Source organism: Biomphalaria glabrata, chromosome 17 (genome assembly GCF_947242115.1).
Source record: "Biomphalaria glabrata chromosome 17, xgBioGlab47.1, whole genome shotgun sequence".
Taxonomy (NCBI): domain Eukaryota; kingdom Metazoa; phylum Mollusca; class Gastropoda; family Planorbidae; genus Biomphalaria; species Biomphalaria glabrata.
In genome coordinates this window covers 3,644,235-3,659,425 of record NC_074727.1, presented here as the reverse complement: position 1 = coordinate 3,659,425, position 15,191 = coordinate 3,644,235, and the positions used below count along the sequence as shown (strand labels likewise).

At 37.0% G+C, this 15,191-nt stretch overlaps 1 protein-coding gene across 1 annotated transcript in view; it reads right to left on the bottom strand.

Annotated features, from left to right (window-relative positions):
* Positions 1–15,191, bottom strand: part of LOC106055885 (regulating synaptic membrane exocytosis protein 2-like) — a 126,684-nt gene that overhangs the window by 30,722 nt on the left and 80,771 nt on the right. The window contains exons 8-9 of the mRNA XM_056015929.1: positions 9,360–9,474; positions 4,335–4,352 (exon numbers count right to left, since the gene is read on the bottom strand). Coding sequence (XP_055871904.1) covers positions 4,335–4,352; positions 9,360–9,474 — 133 coding nt within the window. The remainder of the gene's footprint in view (positions 1–4,334; positions 4,353–9,359; positions 9,475–15,191) is intronic.

Here is a 15,191-nt window from a genome sequence, read left to right as displayed (position 1 = left end):
TTCTATGAACATTACAAATGACTAGTGGTACAAACTTATTTAAAAGATTAAGAATTTTTTAAAATTGTATAGATTACATTAAATCATATATTGTATTGAATTGGAATAATTAGAAAATTATTTAACCTTATGTAAAAATAATTAATTTTATATTTAGATTAATCAATTGCTTTTAAAAAGAAATTATTCAAATCATAGATGGTTATAAATAGGGGGCCGATTGAGATAGATTTAAATACGTACTGACAGTGATGGATGTATATATATGTTTTAGCAAAGCTCTTGTTTTCATGGATAATTTTGTTTCTGCCAACTTGTCCAAAAATATAGTGTTCAGTGCTGAAAAATGTCAACTATCGATAATTGGTCACATATTTGAGTGAATCGAGAGGACTTCACTCGAAGACGTTTTTCTAATTAAATCTGATTGAAAATATGCTTCTAAGTTATCAATTACGAATCTTTAAGTAATTACCCAGATGAGCCTCTTTTAAAAAGGATGAAACACGGATTATTTCAATTGACAAACATAAAAACAAAAATATGCAGTCATTTGATCTTCATTTTAATAAAAACAAGCCAACACTGGAATAATCGGGACATGCCATTTGAAAATATTAACATTCTAGAGCACATTGAGCACAAATTTTGTACAAAAAAAAAATAAAAATGTAATTTTACTATGAAATTCAAAATACCAACGTTTATGGACCTATGCAGGTTTTATATGAAAAATGGAATACTACTTCCGGTGTTTATACGCGGATTTCGAACTCACTACTTTTAACTCAAGAGTGCCAGTGGTTTAAATTAGTTCAATCTCATTTGTAAACTTATCATTTATCTTATGAAATACACTAGCCTAGGCTGTGACTATGAAAGAATTAGTATTTGTACAAATTTGTCTTAGATCTAGATTTACACGAAATGCGCTTTTACTTTTATCTTTGATTCTCTTTCACGACTTTGTGACATTGTCACACTTTGTGTCGAAGTCTGTCTAGTCTACTGACTACTCTAGACTCTAGTCTTTTCAAACCGAGTATTTTTAATTTTATTAGGTTTTGTGTTAGTATTTGAAGATTTAGATTATGGTTCAGTGTTTTAATAATTGCTACTTTACTTTTTATTCTTTATCTAGATTCCATCTAATCTAGGACTTTGTTAAACATGACAGATCCATTTTAGAGTCGAGCTTTACAAATCTAGATCTAGCTCCTATCGCAGTATGAGAACTAGAGCTATGATTACTATGAATGGTGCGATCCAGTAGCGATGTTACGTCTGCTACATTTTTTTTTAACTTCCTATAAGAAGAGCTAACCATGTCTTGTGTAGAACGAGACCGAGAGGGTGATGACTTTTTTGCTTAGGATTTAAGGATTTTTTTTTAATCGGAAAAAGGAGCTATTGGGTAAAAAAAATAATTTAATCGGTAGTCTATTAATTTACTAAACGTTAGATAGAAATCTAGATCTATTTCCATCCCATAATTTTAAAAGCCTTCCGTTTATAACTGGAATTTCTCACAGGACGTAGAATCTAGACCTCTTTAAATTTTAATCCATTTTTATTGTCATTAACAATAATATAGTATTATAGACATGCTCCAAATCTTAGAACTAGTAGACAATAGTAGTATTATTATTATATGGCTACATTGATGAACTGTAAAGATTTAATAGTTCATTAAATGACTCATTATCTTCGAGTTCGAAGATAAATGAAGTTGTGCAGTAGCCTATATCACGTGATACACATACTCTGTTGTGTGCGCGACTTGCTTTTCTTTGAATTTCAATTTACAAACGCGGACTTTCAATTGTAAAAAAGGGAAATAAGCGCTACAGATCTGCATCCAATGTTCCGCTCAAGTATTATGTTATTAAATGTTGAAACGGATTGTTTTTGTATCTGTAACAGCGGAACAAACTTTGAGAAATAGGCTTTACTGGTTTAAATTAATGCTTTTTTATGAACTTGTACATGAATGAATTTATACACATTTATTCTTTCCCTTTTCTGTTTTAGTCCTTTTTTCACCCAAACTAATTGCATGAGACACATTTTTAATAAAGAGTGCACATTTGGGGTCTGTGTTCTATTTTGGGAAACTCATCTATCTATGTTTTTGTCAGAAAATCCCAGCTATGACGTCATCGTATTTGGTTGCTGGGACGACATGTCTAAAATGTACTCGAACAGTAGCGCCGCCCACTCCCCTTTCATAATTTATCTTATGTCTCGGTTGGGAAAATTTGTAGCTATGTGTGGTGTACTAAGAGTTGGCAGGAATAAAATGAATGAAAGCGTACTATGTATTATTTGCCAAACCAAATCGTCATAGTGAAAAAAAATATTACAAATAAAATATAATTTATGCAAAAAGTATTCAAAGTGATATTCACCATATTTATACAAAATTTAGAAAAAATTACTTGAAATGCAAAATGTACATTAAAGAGGAAGGAAGGAAAAACACATTTTGTAAGAATTGATTTCAATAACTGGTCGCTGTTTTAAAGTGAATAGCAATTAAAATTATTTATTTATCTATTTATTACTTTAGTGAGATTGGAAACAAGAGTAAAAGTAAAGCTTCCCTTTTCAGACCTTGCGACCTATAGGGCAGATGATGTTAAGGTTATCTGTTTCTTTGGCCAACGGTTAACGAGCAGTTTTTCATGTGGCTAGAACAAAGACCAACCTTTCCCAAACTTAAGAGTTGGGTGAACTCTGGGGCGCCCTATAAAACCCCGAAATTCAAAATTCCGGTCTTCACCAAGATTTGAACCCAAGCCCCAAGGTTCGGAAGCCAAGCGCTTAATCGCTCGGCCACCGCGCCTCCTTAAACAAGAGAGGGATGGAATAGATCTCAACGTCTGCCAACAAAACGCAATGTCTACCAAGCGGTGGTTCTCAAAACTCTCCTGTGTCTCTCTGATAACTGGATGCTTAAAAAAGAAAACAGTTACGGCTTCTCGAGCATTTCTTTCAGAGATGCACGTGTTCCATCATAGGCTCACGATGGCAAGACAAACCCTACAAGTGACGGCATTCTGTAGGCAGTAAAGGCCTTTCCTGTTATTGCACAGCTGCGTCGAGGGGGATACATATCCCGCAGGAATGGATGACCAGAAGACAGACGTCCGAAAAGCACACAATGAACACGATGACTTGATGATGTAAAGGCAGATCGACAAAGCTAAGAGTCTGGGAATGGAGGCGCAAAGCCCTAAGACAGATCAGAATAAAAAGATGAGCTAGAACAGGTGAGTGCCTTATGGGCTGTAGTACCACTGGGATGGATGGGGAAAATCTTGGCGAGTGTAAAGAAGGACCGCTAATAGAGGAGCCCTACGAGAATTTAAAGACCATCCCAGGCATAGCGAGCTCACACATACATAGGGAACATCTGGGAGCCAATGGCTTCAAACAGAGGCAGCCGGAACATTCTAACAAAGAGAGACACATTTTGATATCAAAAGGCAACTGAAGGGAGGAAGAAAGACGATGACGTGGAACAGGGCATTCAAATCTATTCCCAGAAGACAATGGCTTTGTCTGTGTCATGCTAGTTATGGCAAAATATGTAGATCACAACTGAGTCTACGTAGCCACGTGAAACACTGCACTGTTTCTTATTCTTTGAAATAAAAGACAAGCCTTGTATCAAATTGTTTTTAAGTTGGTTTAAACACAACGGTATTCCACAGCTAAGTTTTTCTTGTTTACCCGGGTACAACATTTTGAGAACCACTGTCCCACAATTTGCAAAATGGAATAGAGGAGGACATAGAAATAATGTATCATTTTGTGCAAACAACGGCTTGCACAAATGTGGCACCTCCTTATTATGCAAACGAGAAAATAGAAAGGCTTGTTACTATATCTAAGTCGGATAGTGTTGAATTCTTTTCTTTAAATAATTAATTAAACTTTACCGCTGAGCTAAATGAGAATGCATTAAAATGTCAAGTTTAAACACACAATTTTGGTTAGTTCATGCTCATTTCAAAACACGTATAAAAAATATGTAAATTGTTAAAGTCATTGACCTTGGCACACTTTATATATAGGCTAGTATATGCTGGGGTACGAGTGATAGACTTACAGTTCTTGTTCAGTGAATAAAAATACAAAAGTAAAAAAAAATTGTGCGTGATTTGGGAGGTGTTTCATTAAAAATTCAGGCGTGACAGTTGAAACAAATGTTAAAGATATAAAAAAATATATTTAAAAAATCATGCGAATAAAAATAAATATTTTTGACAAAAAATAAATCTATTTAAAAAAAAATGTATTATAAAAAAAAGTATAAATATAAAATGTACCTAATGCTTCTGAGCGGCCTAAAAAAATGAGAAAAGAAAAAAAAAAAAAGAATTAAAAATAAATAAATTAAAAGAACAAAGACGATCATAAATTAAGCCCCCTTTCTTTTTTTGGAGACCAAGAATTTAATTATAATCATTTTAAAATAATTTTTTTAAGCTTGCGATCCGGAAAATCTGTAGAATAACCCATTAGATGTGTAACCAGTAGTGTCCACGTGGTCGGCTTTTCATCCGTGAAGAAACAGGGGGAGCATGCATTTATGGAAACACACATCATAAGACAATTGAACAATTTAATTTGTTTGGCCACAAAACACAAGCGCTATAAATTCAAAATCATATGTAATAACAATATACACATAATCACGATGAAAATAAAGGAATGATAATAATAGTAAAATTGGTATTATAAACTATAACAACAATAATTAACAATAATACCGCAACTATCAGATCCCGCGATTCACAAACAGTGAAATGGCTATCTAGCACCTAATTACAATCCAAGCCATCAACGTAGCAACACATAATACAGGGGCGTAGCTAGGAATTTTCCATCGTTTGGGGGCCCGGGGGGGGGTGGGGTGGGGGCTTGACCTTTTGGGGGGTCCCCTGCTTTTTAAGTAATTATTAATTTCTAATGTAAAAAAAACACTAATTTGGGCCCCCCCATCAAGTGGGGGCCCGGGGGGATTTTCAAATTCTCCCCCCTCCTCCCCCACCCTAGCTACGCCACTGACACGATATGAAAATTGATTTATATTAAACACATCTATGTAGAATAAGTAGATCTCCTAATGTTTCCAGCACTTAATAATTGGCGGGGGGCAAACATTTAGGGGGTCAGTGAATGTTGATGTTTCTAACTTTTCCCTGACTACCCCACTTTTACTTTTATTTGGAAACACACAAACCGAACTACGGAGCTTGCTGGGTTCTTTATAAAAATCTTGGCTTTTCTTTAATCCTATTTTCATAATTCGCTGTTACCAAAATATGCAAATTAAATAATTTTATTTTTCTAAACGGAGAAAAATGAATGTAATTTACAAGAACTCTTTTATAATATGACAGGCTTTTAGATTTATTTTTTATTAAGTGGATTTTTATTTAAATATCTAGAAATTTAAATAAAAATGTAAAGACCGCTTCATAAGCTAAGAGATTAGAGACAGGGCTACTGCAGCGATTGGACCCCACGATGACATGCCAACTATCGTTAAAAAAAAACGAAAGCTAAACATCTATGACCATATTACAAGGTCTTCGGGGCTCGCAAAAACCTTCCGTCAGGGAACCAGGAAAAAGAAGAAGAGGCAGACAGAGAAAGCGATGGGAAGACGGCATAAAAGAATGGACGGGCCTGCCACTGAAAGAGGTTCTAACTAAGAGAAATGAAGAAAGATGGTCGCCAAATCCTACATGGTGTCCCAACGGTCCAACAGACTAAGGGATAGGTAAAGGAAAAGGATTTTTATTAAAGCTTTCGAAATAGTGTAGGGGCCTCCAGAAAAATTTCTGCTCCGAGGTATCCACATACTTAAATCCGGCCCTTGGAAGCCCTATAGCCCTAATTAACGTTGCATAATTTAATTATTTGATCAAAATTAAAACAATATGAAAAAAAAGTGACTGGAAGATCATTAAGGGAAAGCTGAACAAGAGATTGTAATCACGGCGTCACATTCATCAATTCTATAAGTTCAAACCAAAACAAAACAAGTTTAAAATCAATTATTTTGTATATTTGCTGATCCATTGAGCTCTGCGCCTGACGCCTGACAATGTGTAGATGTAACACAACTGATCTGTGCTTGTCCCAAAACTGTGTCCCCTCCCCCCCCCCCCCCCCAAAGCGAGTGTATCGATCTGGTCAGCGCGCATGACCTACTTTTTAAATACTTCATCATTTCGAGCGAGGGGCGGGTTTTGGGGGGGGGGGGGGGGGATAAAGGGAAATTTGTAAACGGGAAAGGGATGGGGGTCATGATTAGATTAATTGTTTCGCACTTATGTTGGGAGGATTTTTTTTTTTTGAGAGTCTATCAGAGGAATAGACACATGTTTGAAAATGTTCCAGTCCAGTGATGCTCAATCTTATACGGCTTGCGGGCCATTTTAATTTCTAACACTCGTGTTGCGGGCCATATTAACAAAAAGATACCAAAAATGAAATAGAGAATAAACCATTTTAAATAATTATATTACAACTGCGTGGCTCCAATAGGCCTACTTACACCATAATTCAATTACGTAACAAGGGTTTCAGATGTCTTATAACTGAAAAAAGTTCTCTACTAAAATAAGTGCTTGTGAACAATGTGATCATACCATCAATTTTTTTCGCAAATGTGCAAGGCTTAAGTAGACAACCTGGCATAGAAATCTACTGTCATATGTGTTCAAAATTTCTCAAGATGGAAATCTGGATTTGTAAGTCAATTAGTTCCAGCGGCAATAGTAATTATTTCGGAATCTGCTGCTCTGTCATTTAGTTTTGAATGGAGATTTTCACCAACATCGTCTATTTGACTCGTTTTGCTATTGTCATGCCAAAAAGACTGACAGCTTCATTTTTTTTTCAGGCCGATTTAATTCCATCATTGCTAGCAAGCACCTTTTTATGCTTCATTTCTCTTGGTAATGTGAGATACTCTGTAGCGTCCATTACAGTCGACTCATTCTCTTGACTTCTTAGTAAATATTTTCGTCAATCGCTCAACTCTAGACGTAACTTTGCAATCTTGTCTTGGCGACTCAACCATTGATGCTACAATATTTTTGTAATGCCTTTTATGCTATGTTTCTTAAAAAACAGTCACATTTTACAGATCAAACATGTTGGCTTATTTTGTTCCACCAACAAAAAAAAGAAAAAGATCTGTCCACTTTTCCTGGAAGTTTCAACTTCCAATTTTCATTTCTTCAGCTCTCCCATTTCATTAACGTGCAAATGTTACACGAAACGGCACCAATCATGTTGATGTCAAAAGTACACGAACCAAAATGATGCAGAAAAGATGTGCAGTGTTACACACATGAGATGTCAAGAACACGGCTAGCTCTTGACAGCCGCGGTATTGTCAATTCTTGTTGCCGAATAAAACAAAACCTTGTGTTCTTGTAGAAAAGACAATTAACATGAATATTATAAGAAAATAGATTAGAATGAAATCCATCAAAGAAAAAGCTAGAGTCCTATCACAGAAAAAAAATAAAATTTTCAACATTTTTCCCCCCTACATTTTGTGCCGATGTTTCGGCGGGCCGGTCCAAACCACGTCGCGGGCCGGATCTGGCCCGCGGGCCGTAGTTTGGGCATCACTGTTCCAGTCTATAGGCTAAGCTCATTTATAGCAAAGGTAAAGAGGGCGAGTTTGTTTACTTTCTGTATGTGCCAAGAGTGCTTGGCGCTTTAACATAATTATCTCCCTGTATAGTACACAATGTCCAGAGGGGACACCTAGGGACGTAGCTAGGAATTTTCCATTGTTTGCAGGCCCGGGGGGCTTGACCTCTTTGGGAGCCCTGCATTTTTGCGTAATATTTAATTTTTAATGAAAAAAAAAACCCCACTCATCTGGGGGCCCGTTGGGGATTTTAAAACCTTGCAATAAGTGAAGTACTCCTTTCAGACTTTGCAATAAGTGAAGTACTTCTTTCAGACTTTGCAATTAGTGAAGTACTCCTATCAGACTTTGCAATAAGTAAAATGCTCCTTTCAGACCTTAAAATAAATGAAGTGCTCCTTTCAAACCTTGCAATAAGTGAAGTGTTCCTTTCAGACCTTGCAATAAGTGAAGTGCTCCTTTCAGACCTTAAAATAAGGGAAGTACTCCTTTCAGACCTTGCAATAAGTAAAGTACTCCTTTCAGACTTTGCAATAAGTAAAGTGCTCCTTTCAGACCTTCAATAAGTGAAGTGCTCCTTTCAGACCTTGCAATAAGTGAAGTACTCCTTTCAGACCTTGCAAAAAGTGAAGTACTCCTTTCAGACTTTGCAATAAGTAAAGTGCTCCTTTCAAACTTTGCAATAAGTGAAGTACTCCTTTCAGACTTTGCAATAAGTGAAGTACTCCTTTCAGACTTTGCAATAAGTAAAGTACTCCTTTCAGACTTTGCAATAAGTGAAGTACTCCTTTCAGACTTTGCAATAAGTAAAGTACTCCTTTCAGACTTTGCAATAAGTGAAGTGCTCCTTTCAGATCTTGCATAAGTGAAGTACTCCTGTCAGACCTTGCAATAAGTAAAGTACTCCTTTCAGACTTTGCAATAAGTGAAGTACTCCTGTCAGACCTTGCAATAAGTAAAGTACTCCTTTCAGACTTTGCAATAAGTAAAGTGCTCCTTTCAGACCTTGCAATAAGTAAAGTGCTCCTTTCAGACCTTGCAATAAGTGAAGTACTCCTTTCAGACCTTGCAATAAGTGAAGTACTCCTTTCAGACCTTCAATAAGTAAAGTACTCCTTTCAGACTTTGCAATCAGTGAAGTACTCCTTTCAGACCTTAAAATAAATAAAGTGCTCCTTTCAGACCTTGCAATAAGTAAAGTGCTCCTTTCAGACCTTGCAATAAGTGAAGTGCTCCTTTCAGACCTTCAATAAGTAAAGTACTCCTTTCAGACTTTGCAATCAGTGAAGTACTCCTTTCAGGGTTTGCAATGAGAGAAGTACTCCTTTCAGACCTTGAGATCACTTTGATGCAAAATGCATATTTTTTTGTGGCCGATAGTTAAGGAGGATGTCATGTGGCCAGCACAGCGTCCGACCGACTTCACTTTACCAACATATGTAGTGTAAAGGGCGCAGTAGCCAATCTATCGGACTAATTCAATTGGATTAGTAATTCGTCGAAGCATCAATTCATTGGACCGCTTAATAGTTGGGCCGCTAATTTTAATAAACCGCTAAATAGTTGAACCACTAATTCACTGGACAGCTATATAGTTGGGCCACTAATTCATTGAACCGCTAAATAGTTGTAGCACTAATTCATTAGACCACTAATCCAGCTGGCTACTCACCTAATATGGCGATGGAATCTCTTTTTTCTTCTCCACCCTCTAACACAGTCTTCTTGAGGATCATGTGACCTATCCATTTGGAGCCGTCTGCTGACAACTGCCAGGTCACCGGATGCTTTAATTTGAAATTGTAAAAATAGTGTCATGACCTTCTTTAGCTTTTTTTTTAAAAAATACATATTACATAATCTGACAATAAAATATACCATTGGGTTTACAAACTGCTTCAACTATAAACATTATAATAAACTATTTGATCGAAATGTTTAATTAAAGTTTTGTTTAGATTTATGCGAGATTTGCTTTACCAAAAGCAGATGTGACGCAGAGTGACACCTCCTGACAAAGCCAGTCAAATCGAAGTTAATCTAGTAGGCCTACAGTCCACAGTTTTGTGCCCCTAATTATAACATTTATAAACTAGGTCTAGAATTATTCTTTTTTCTAATCAGATATTAGGTTATCTGAAAAAGTATCTTCTCTATTTCTTTTAGTTTTATAAGTTTTCTAGAATAAAAAGTATGCAAACCTAACACACCCAGGACAATGTGGTTATATTTTCGGTAATACATTAATATTACTAACGTTTTTGAATCAGTGATGCAACTAGAGTTAACTATCGGTACTGAAGATTTAAAAAGCTGGGGGTTGATTTAAATAGTAGAATAATTCTTGCAAATATTCAAATCTCTAGCATGGCTGTATTAGATTGGAATCAAGAAACAAAGACAAAATCTAAACATGACTTTATAGAATAATAATTAAATACTTATAAATTATTCTAAGATTAATACATAATAACCAATGTCATAAGAAAATAATAATAATATAACAATATTACTCATAAACAATTTCTGGCTTTAAAATGTTCTTAAAATACACACGCAGTACACATTGACATTCCACGACATGGCAAACCAAAAGAATTAATTGTCAACAAAAGTAATTATAAATGAATGATGCAAATATAAGACACCAAAAACATTTAATAATTTTATAGAAGTAAACATATCAGGGGAGGTAAGGGACAACTAATTTTAAAATACTCTATTATATAAAGGTAATAAGCTTAAAAGCATGCAAGACCAGTGGTTATATTTTTATAAATTGTTATTGTACCTGTAATTTTTTTTTACATTTTTTTGTTATAACATTAATATTTTTGTTCATTAAATATGTATAGATCTACTTAGAATCATTTCCCAATTCTCTACTTATATAAAAGCTTGAAAATAGAGGTGCATTTCTATACCAGCAATTATATGAAAACTACGGTGTTGCAATTGTAATAATGTTTTACCACCTCTCTCTAAAGTGAAAATGTTCAAAAGGAATCATAAATTAAAGTATATTAATAAAAGATCATAAGTAGAAAAGAGTCATATATAAGTTGGGAATGCAATAGTAAAATATTTGGGATAGTGAATTTCACTTTATAACAATAAACCATTGCATGATACACCAGTAACTATACCAAAGTATTGTTAGACTTTACGAAATAATTCAGACAGACGGTGATCAACAAACAACAAAATTATTGCAACAACTAAGGCAGAAATAAAATATAAACTACAACGATGAGCGTACACTACATATTATTGCAACAAAAAAAACTGCAGAAATATATATTACAACAATCAGTGAATGCAAAATTACATCAAAAGTCAAGCAAAAGCGAAGATAGATTAATAGGGTGCTAAAAATCATATGACACCGTTTACTATTGTACATTAGAGATTTTCAAAGATGGCGATTTTAAAAAAGCTATAAATAGCTATATTGTTGGTGCATCCGGTGTGCAGAATAAAGTAAGCTGGGTTTTTTTAAAGTATGTGATAACTTTTAGCAACACAGAATCAAATTTTCTAAGCTCTGCAAATTTTTTTGTTGCTTTTTTTTTTCTTATTTAGTTGGCAACATTGAAGTTCACTTCTGCGTCCTTGACATTGTTTAGTTTGTCGTGAAAATACCCAGTATTTAGTGTTGTGGGATGCGTGGTTGAGAGGCTAAGTACGCTTGAGCTTGGCTTGGCTTGGCTCCCTAGGAAGAGGGCTCGAAGTTCGACCCCCGACTCGAACAGAGATGTGTTCACTGAGCGTCCAAAGGCAGCACGGGAAAAAAAAAACTTGATTGGACATGCTCTGAGCATGCTACAAGCATGACAGTAGCGCTGTATAAAAGCTATACTTTGAGCTGTTCTTTTTATTGGAACCGAAGATTCTATACCAAGGTAACACGAATTCACGGAACGATAGACATCCCAAGAAAGCATCTTGCTAGCTTATGTCCTTGCGCTCTCTATACCAAGGTAACACGAATTCACGGAAAGGATAGATATCCCAAGAAAGCATCTTGCTAGGCTATGTCCTTGCGCTCTCTATACCAAGGTAACACGAATTCACGGAAAGGATAGATATCCCAAGAAAGCATCTTGCTAGGCTATGTCCTTGCGCTCTCTATACCAAGGTAACACGAATTCACGGAAAAGATAGACATCCCAAGAAAGCATCTTGCTAGGCTATGTCCTTGCGCTCTCTATACCAAGGTAACACGAATTCACGGAAAGATAGACATCCCAAGAAAGCATCTTGCTAGGCTATGTCCTTGCGCTCTCTATACCAAGGTAACACGAATTCACGGAAAGTATAGACATCCCAAGAAAGCATCTTGCTAGTCTATGTTCTTGCACTGGCAGACACAGCAAACTGCACGCCTAATTAAAACATTTGTGGTAACATCATGACCATCTTAATCATTAAAGATCGTAGGATGTTACCATGTTATGATGTGTCATATATGGATTGTGTATTTTGTAAATTCAGGGTGTCATAAGGCCAGCACAACGACCAACCGCCTTTACTTTCCCCAACTATATCAGGTACCCATTACATTTGGGTGGACTCAGGGGCGGCCTAAAAATCCCGAAATTCAAAATCAGTCTTCACTGAGATTCGAACCCAGGACTTCACTCGGCCACCGAGCCCCCGATTACGTTATAAGTCACGTGAAATTACATTTGCATTTTTTTTTTTTTGTAAATGCAGATTTAAAAAGTCTTTTCTTTTTATCGATGACAATTTTGTAAATATTTGTTTTTAATTTAATATTGCAGTACCGTATAGTCTAGTTGGAAAAACTTTATTTACTTTAAGAACCAAAGCTAGAAATGTCCATGTTTGACATTTCAGTACTTGCCAACTTTTATGTTTTGTTTTTAATGTTATTAAGGAATTTAGGGTTAGGGCTTGAATCTACAATTTTTACTATAAAGTGCGGAATAAACATTAAAGCACATAAATTGACATTAACGCAATCTTACCCTGAAAAAGTTCATAAAAGGTCAATATAAACAGGGGAGATCAATTTGTTTTATTTGTAACTTTTTCAACAAGTCGCCCGGTTAAATGCATCTAAACACGTACACAAATGTACGGGAAGCGTGGTCGAGAGGCCAAGTGCGCTTGAACTTGGCTTGGCTTGGCTACCTAGAAGGGGGCTCGAGGTTCGACACCCGACTGCACGGTAAAACCTTCTCCTAGATACCCCCTCCCCCCCCCCCCACCGGTCCACAAATGAGATTGGACCAAAAGCGCTCTGAGCATGCTATAAGCATGAAAGTAGCGCTATATAAAAGCTATAATAATAATAAATGGAATCATTTGTAATAAGGAATACATTATCAATAAAAACCTGAAAATTTGCTTTCACCTTGATAGGTGGTTATGCAATATTAGAAGTATCGAAGGTATCGGACATGTTTGTTTTCTCCGCCATCTTTGTTTACATCCTCCTACTTTCGAAATGAAGTTTGCCTAGGCTTGCGAGCTCAAAGTGTGTGACGTGTGATCGTCCTGCGCGGCCTCACCTCGTTGAACGACCTGCCCGCAGCGTACGACAACGCGACGGACGAGGCGACGGGGCATTGGATACAACTCAATGAAAACCCGCCAGTGGTTATCAATGTAAATCTTGAGCTCAAGGCACACAGATCTAGTAGGCTTCTCATCCGTAAAGAAAAACTATCTGACACTGTGGTGCCAAAATCTAGGAGGCTAGATCTTCTCTTATCTATGAAGGGTTCAGACAAGTAATCCTTTACCGGCTATACCTGAGATGTACCGCGCAGTGGTTTCCTTACCGGGCAGTTCTCCATATAGTTTTTCTTCTGTAGGGGAGTTTCGGGGCCTCTCGGTAGAGTACAGGGGCGGAGTGTATGTCAAAATCGGACTGGGCTTTGTTTATCATCCGGCCCAAAATTATAGCCCTATATCATATGATGGGTATCCAATTATAGGCCTAGCTGTTCTCAAAATCATTGTTAAATTTGATAATGTATCGATAACTGTACGCATATATACAGTATAAGAAATATACAGGCCTTGGGTTACTTTTTAATCTCAAAGTGTGTAGACCCTAAAAGGATGAAGCCTGCAAGTAGCACTGTCTGCAGATATAGGCCATTACCGAAAAAAATGTTAAGAATAAATTTGTATTACACTGTCGAGTCTGTAAAAGATTTTTTAAAGCAAAGCGCTCAAAGGGTCCTTTTTTTTTTTTGTAAGAGAATATCATAGTGGCATGCATGCGGCCTTTTGGTGGCCTTACCGGCCCATTTTGGATATCAGCCCACCTGGCATTTGCCTGAATGCCCATATAGCCAGTTCGCCCCTGGTAGAGTATGCAGCTTTGTAGGACATGATCAGCATTCTCTTATGATGCTCCACAAGGGCAAATTTCGACAGTCCCAATTTTCAGCTTTCTGAACATATGCTGCCTTATTCTGTTGTGTCCTGTTCTCATGTTGGTCGTGTCAGCACAGCTTGTAATAGGCACAGCTTGTAATAGGCACAGCTTATAGCCTAATAGGCACAGCTTGTAATAGGCACAGCTTGTAATAGGCATTGCTTTCCTCGAAATGGGGGCTGAGAGCTGATCCATTTCTATTTTACTCTTTACTATTTTCTTCATTTCTTCCGGGTAGATCTTTTTAATTGACCTCTTTAGTCATAGGGGAAGTTGGAAAAAAAATGCAACTGTAGACCTAACAAATACAACGCAAAACTTAAAGAGGACGGTCATGTTATCGCTTTCTTCTTCCTAGACTCAATAAAATTTGTATTTTTTTGAGAGAACGTGTTTCAGCGAGACTATTTGTTATAGAAGGCCTCAACACTGACCCGCATCGTCATAACCTGTGGGCAGTTTAGACCAATAGCTCATACAGACCTGCTTTTGGATGAGAGAGAGAGATACCTGGCCCATGTGCGGCATTAGGGCTGTCCTTGTACGGGGGCAAGGCGACATCAAAACCCACTGCCCGCTTCCTCCTCCGTGCTCTAAGGGAGTAATTCTCAGCATGGTTCGTTACTAATGGGGTTTCTGAATCGTACAGACCTGCGACGTGGCAACGAGCTAATGGTCTAAACAACCCACAGGTTGTGACGTCACAGGTCAGTGTTCATGCCTTCAATAACGATTGGTCTCGGTTTCATCCTGGCTAAGGAACGTCCGTAATTTCTCATCTTATCTTATACATTAAAGACGCCCCTTCTAGACGGAGGATTATTACGTGTGTTAATCTAGTCTAGACTTAAACTCTGCTAGTTCAACAGGTTTTCCTGGCTGATTCAGCCGAGCCACCACACTCCACGCTCTAATGGCAAAATACGATAATGATATGTCCGCAAACTTCATACGAAGTTCGTTTATAACTTTGGGAAGTGCCAGTTCGGCGGAGTAATTCTCTGTTGGTGGCCCTATCTCGGCATTCTGCTCCTATGATCCTTCTCAGCCTTTCTACCTCCATGACTTCCACGTCGCGCATGCGTAGGT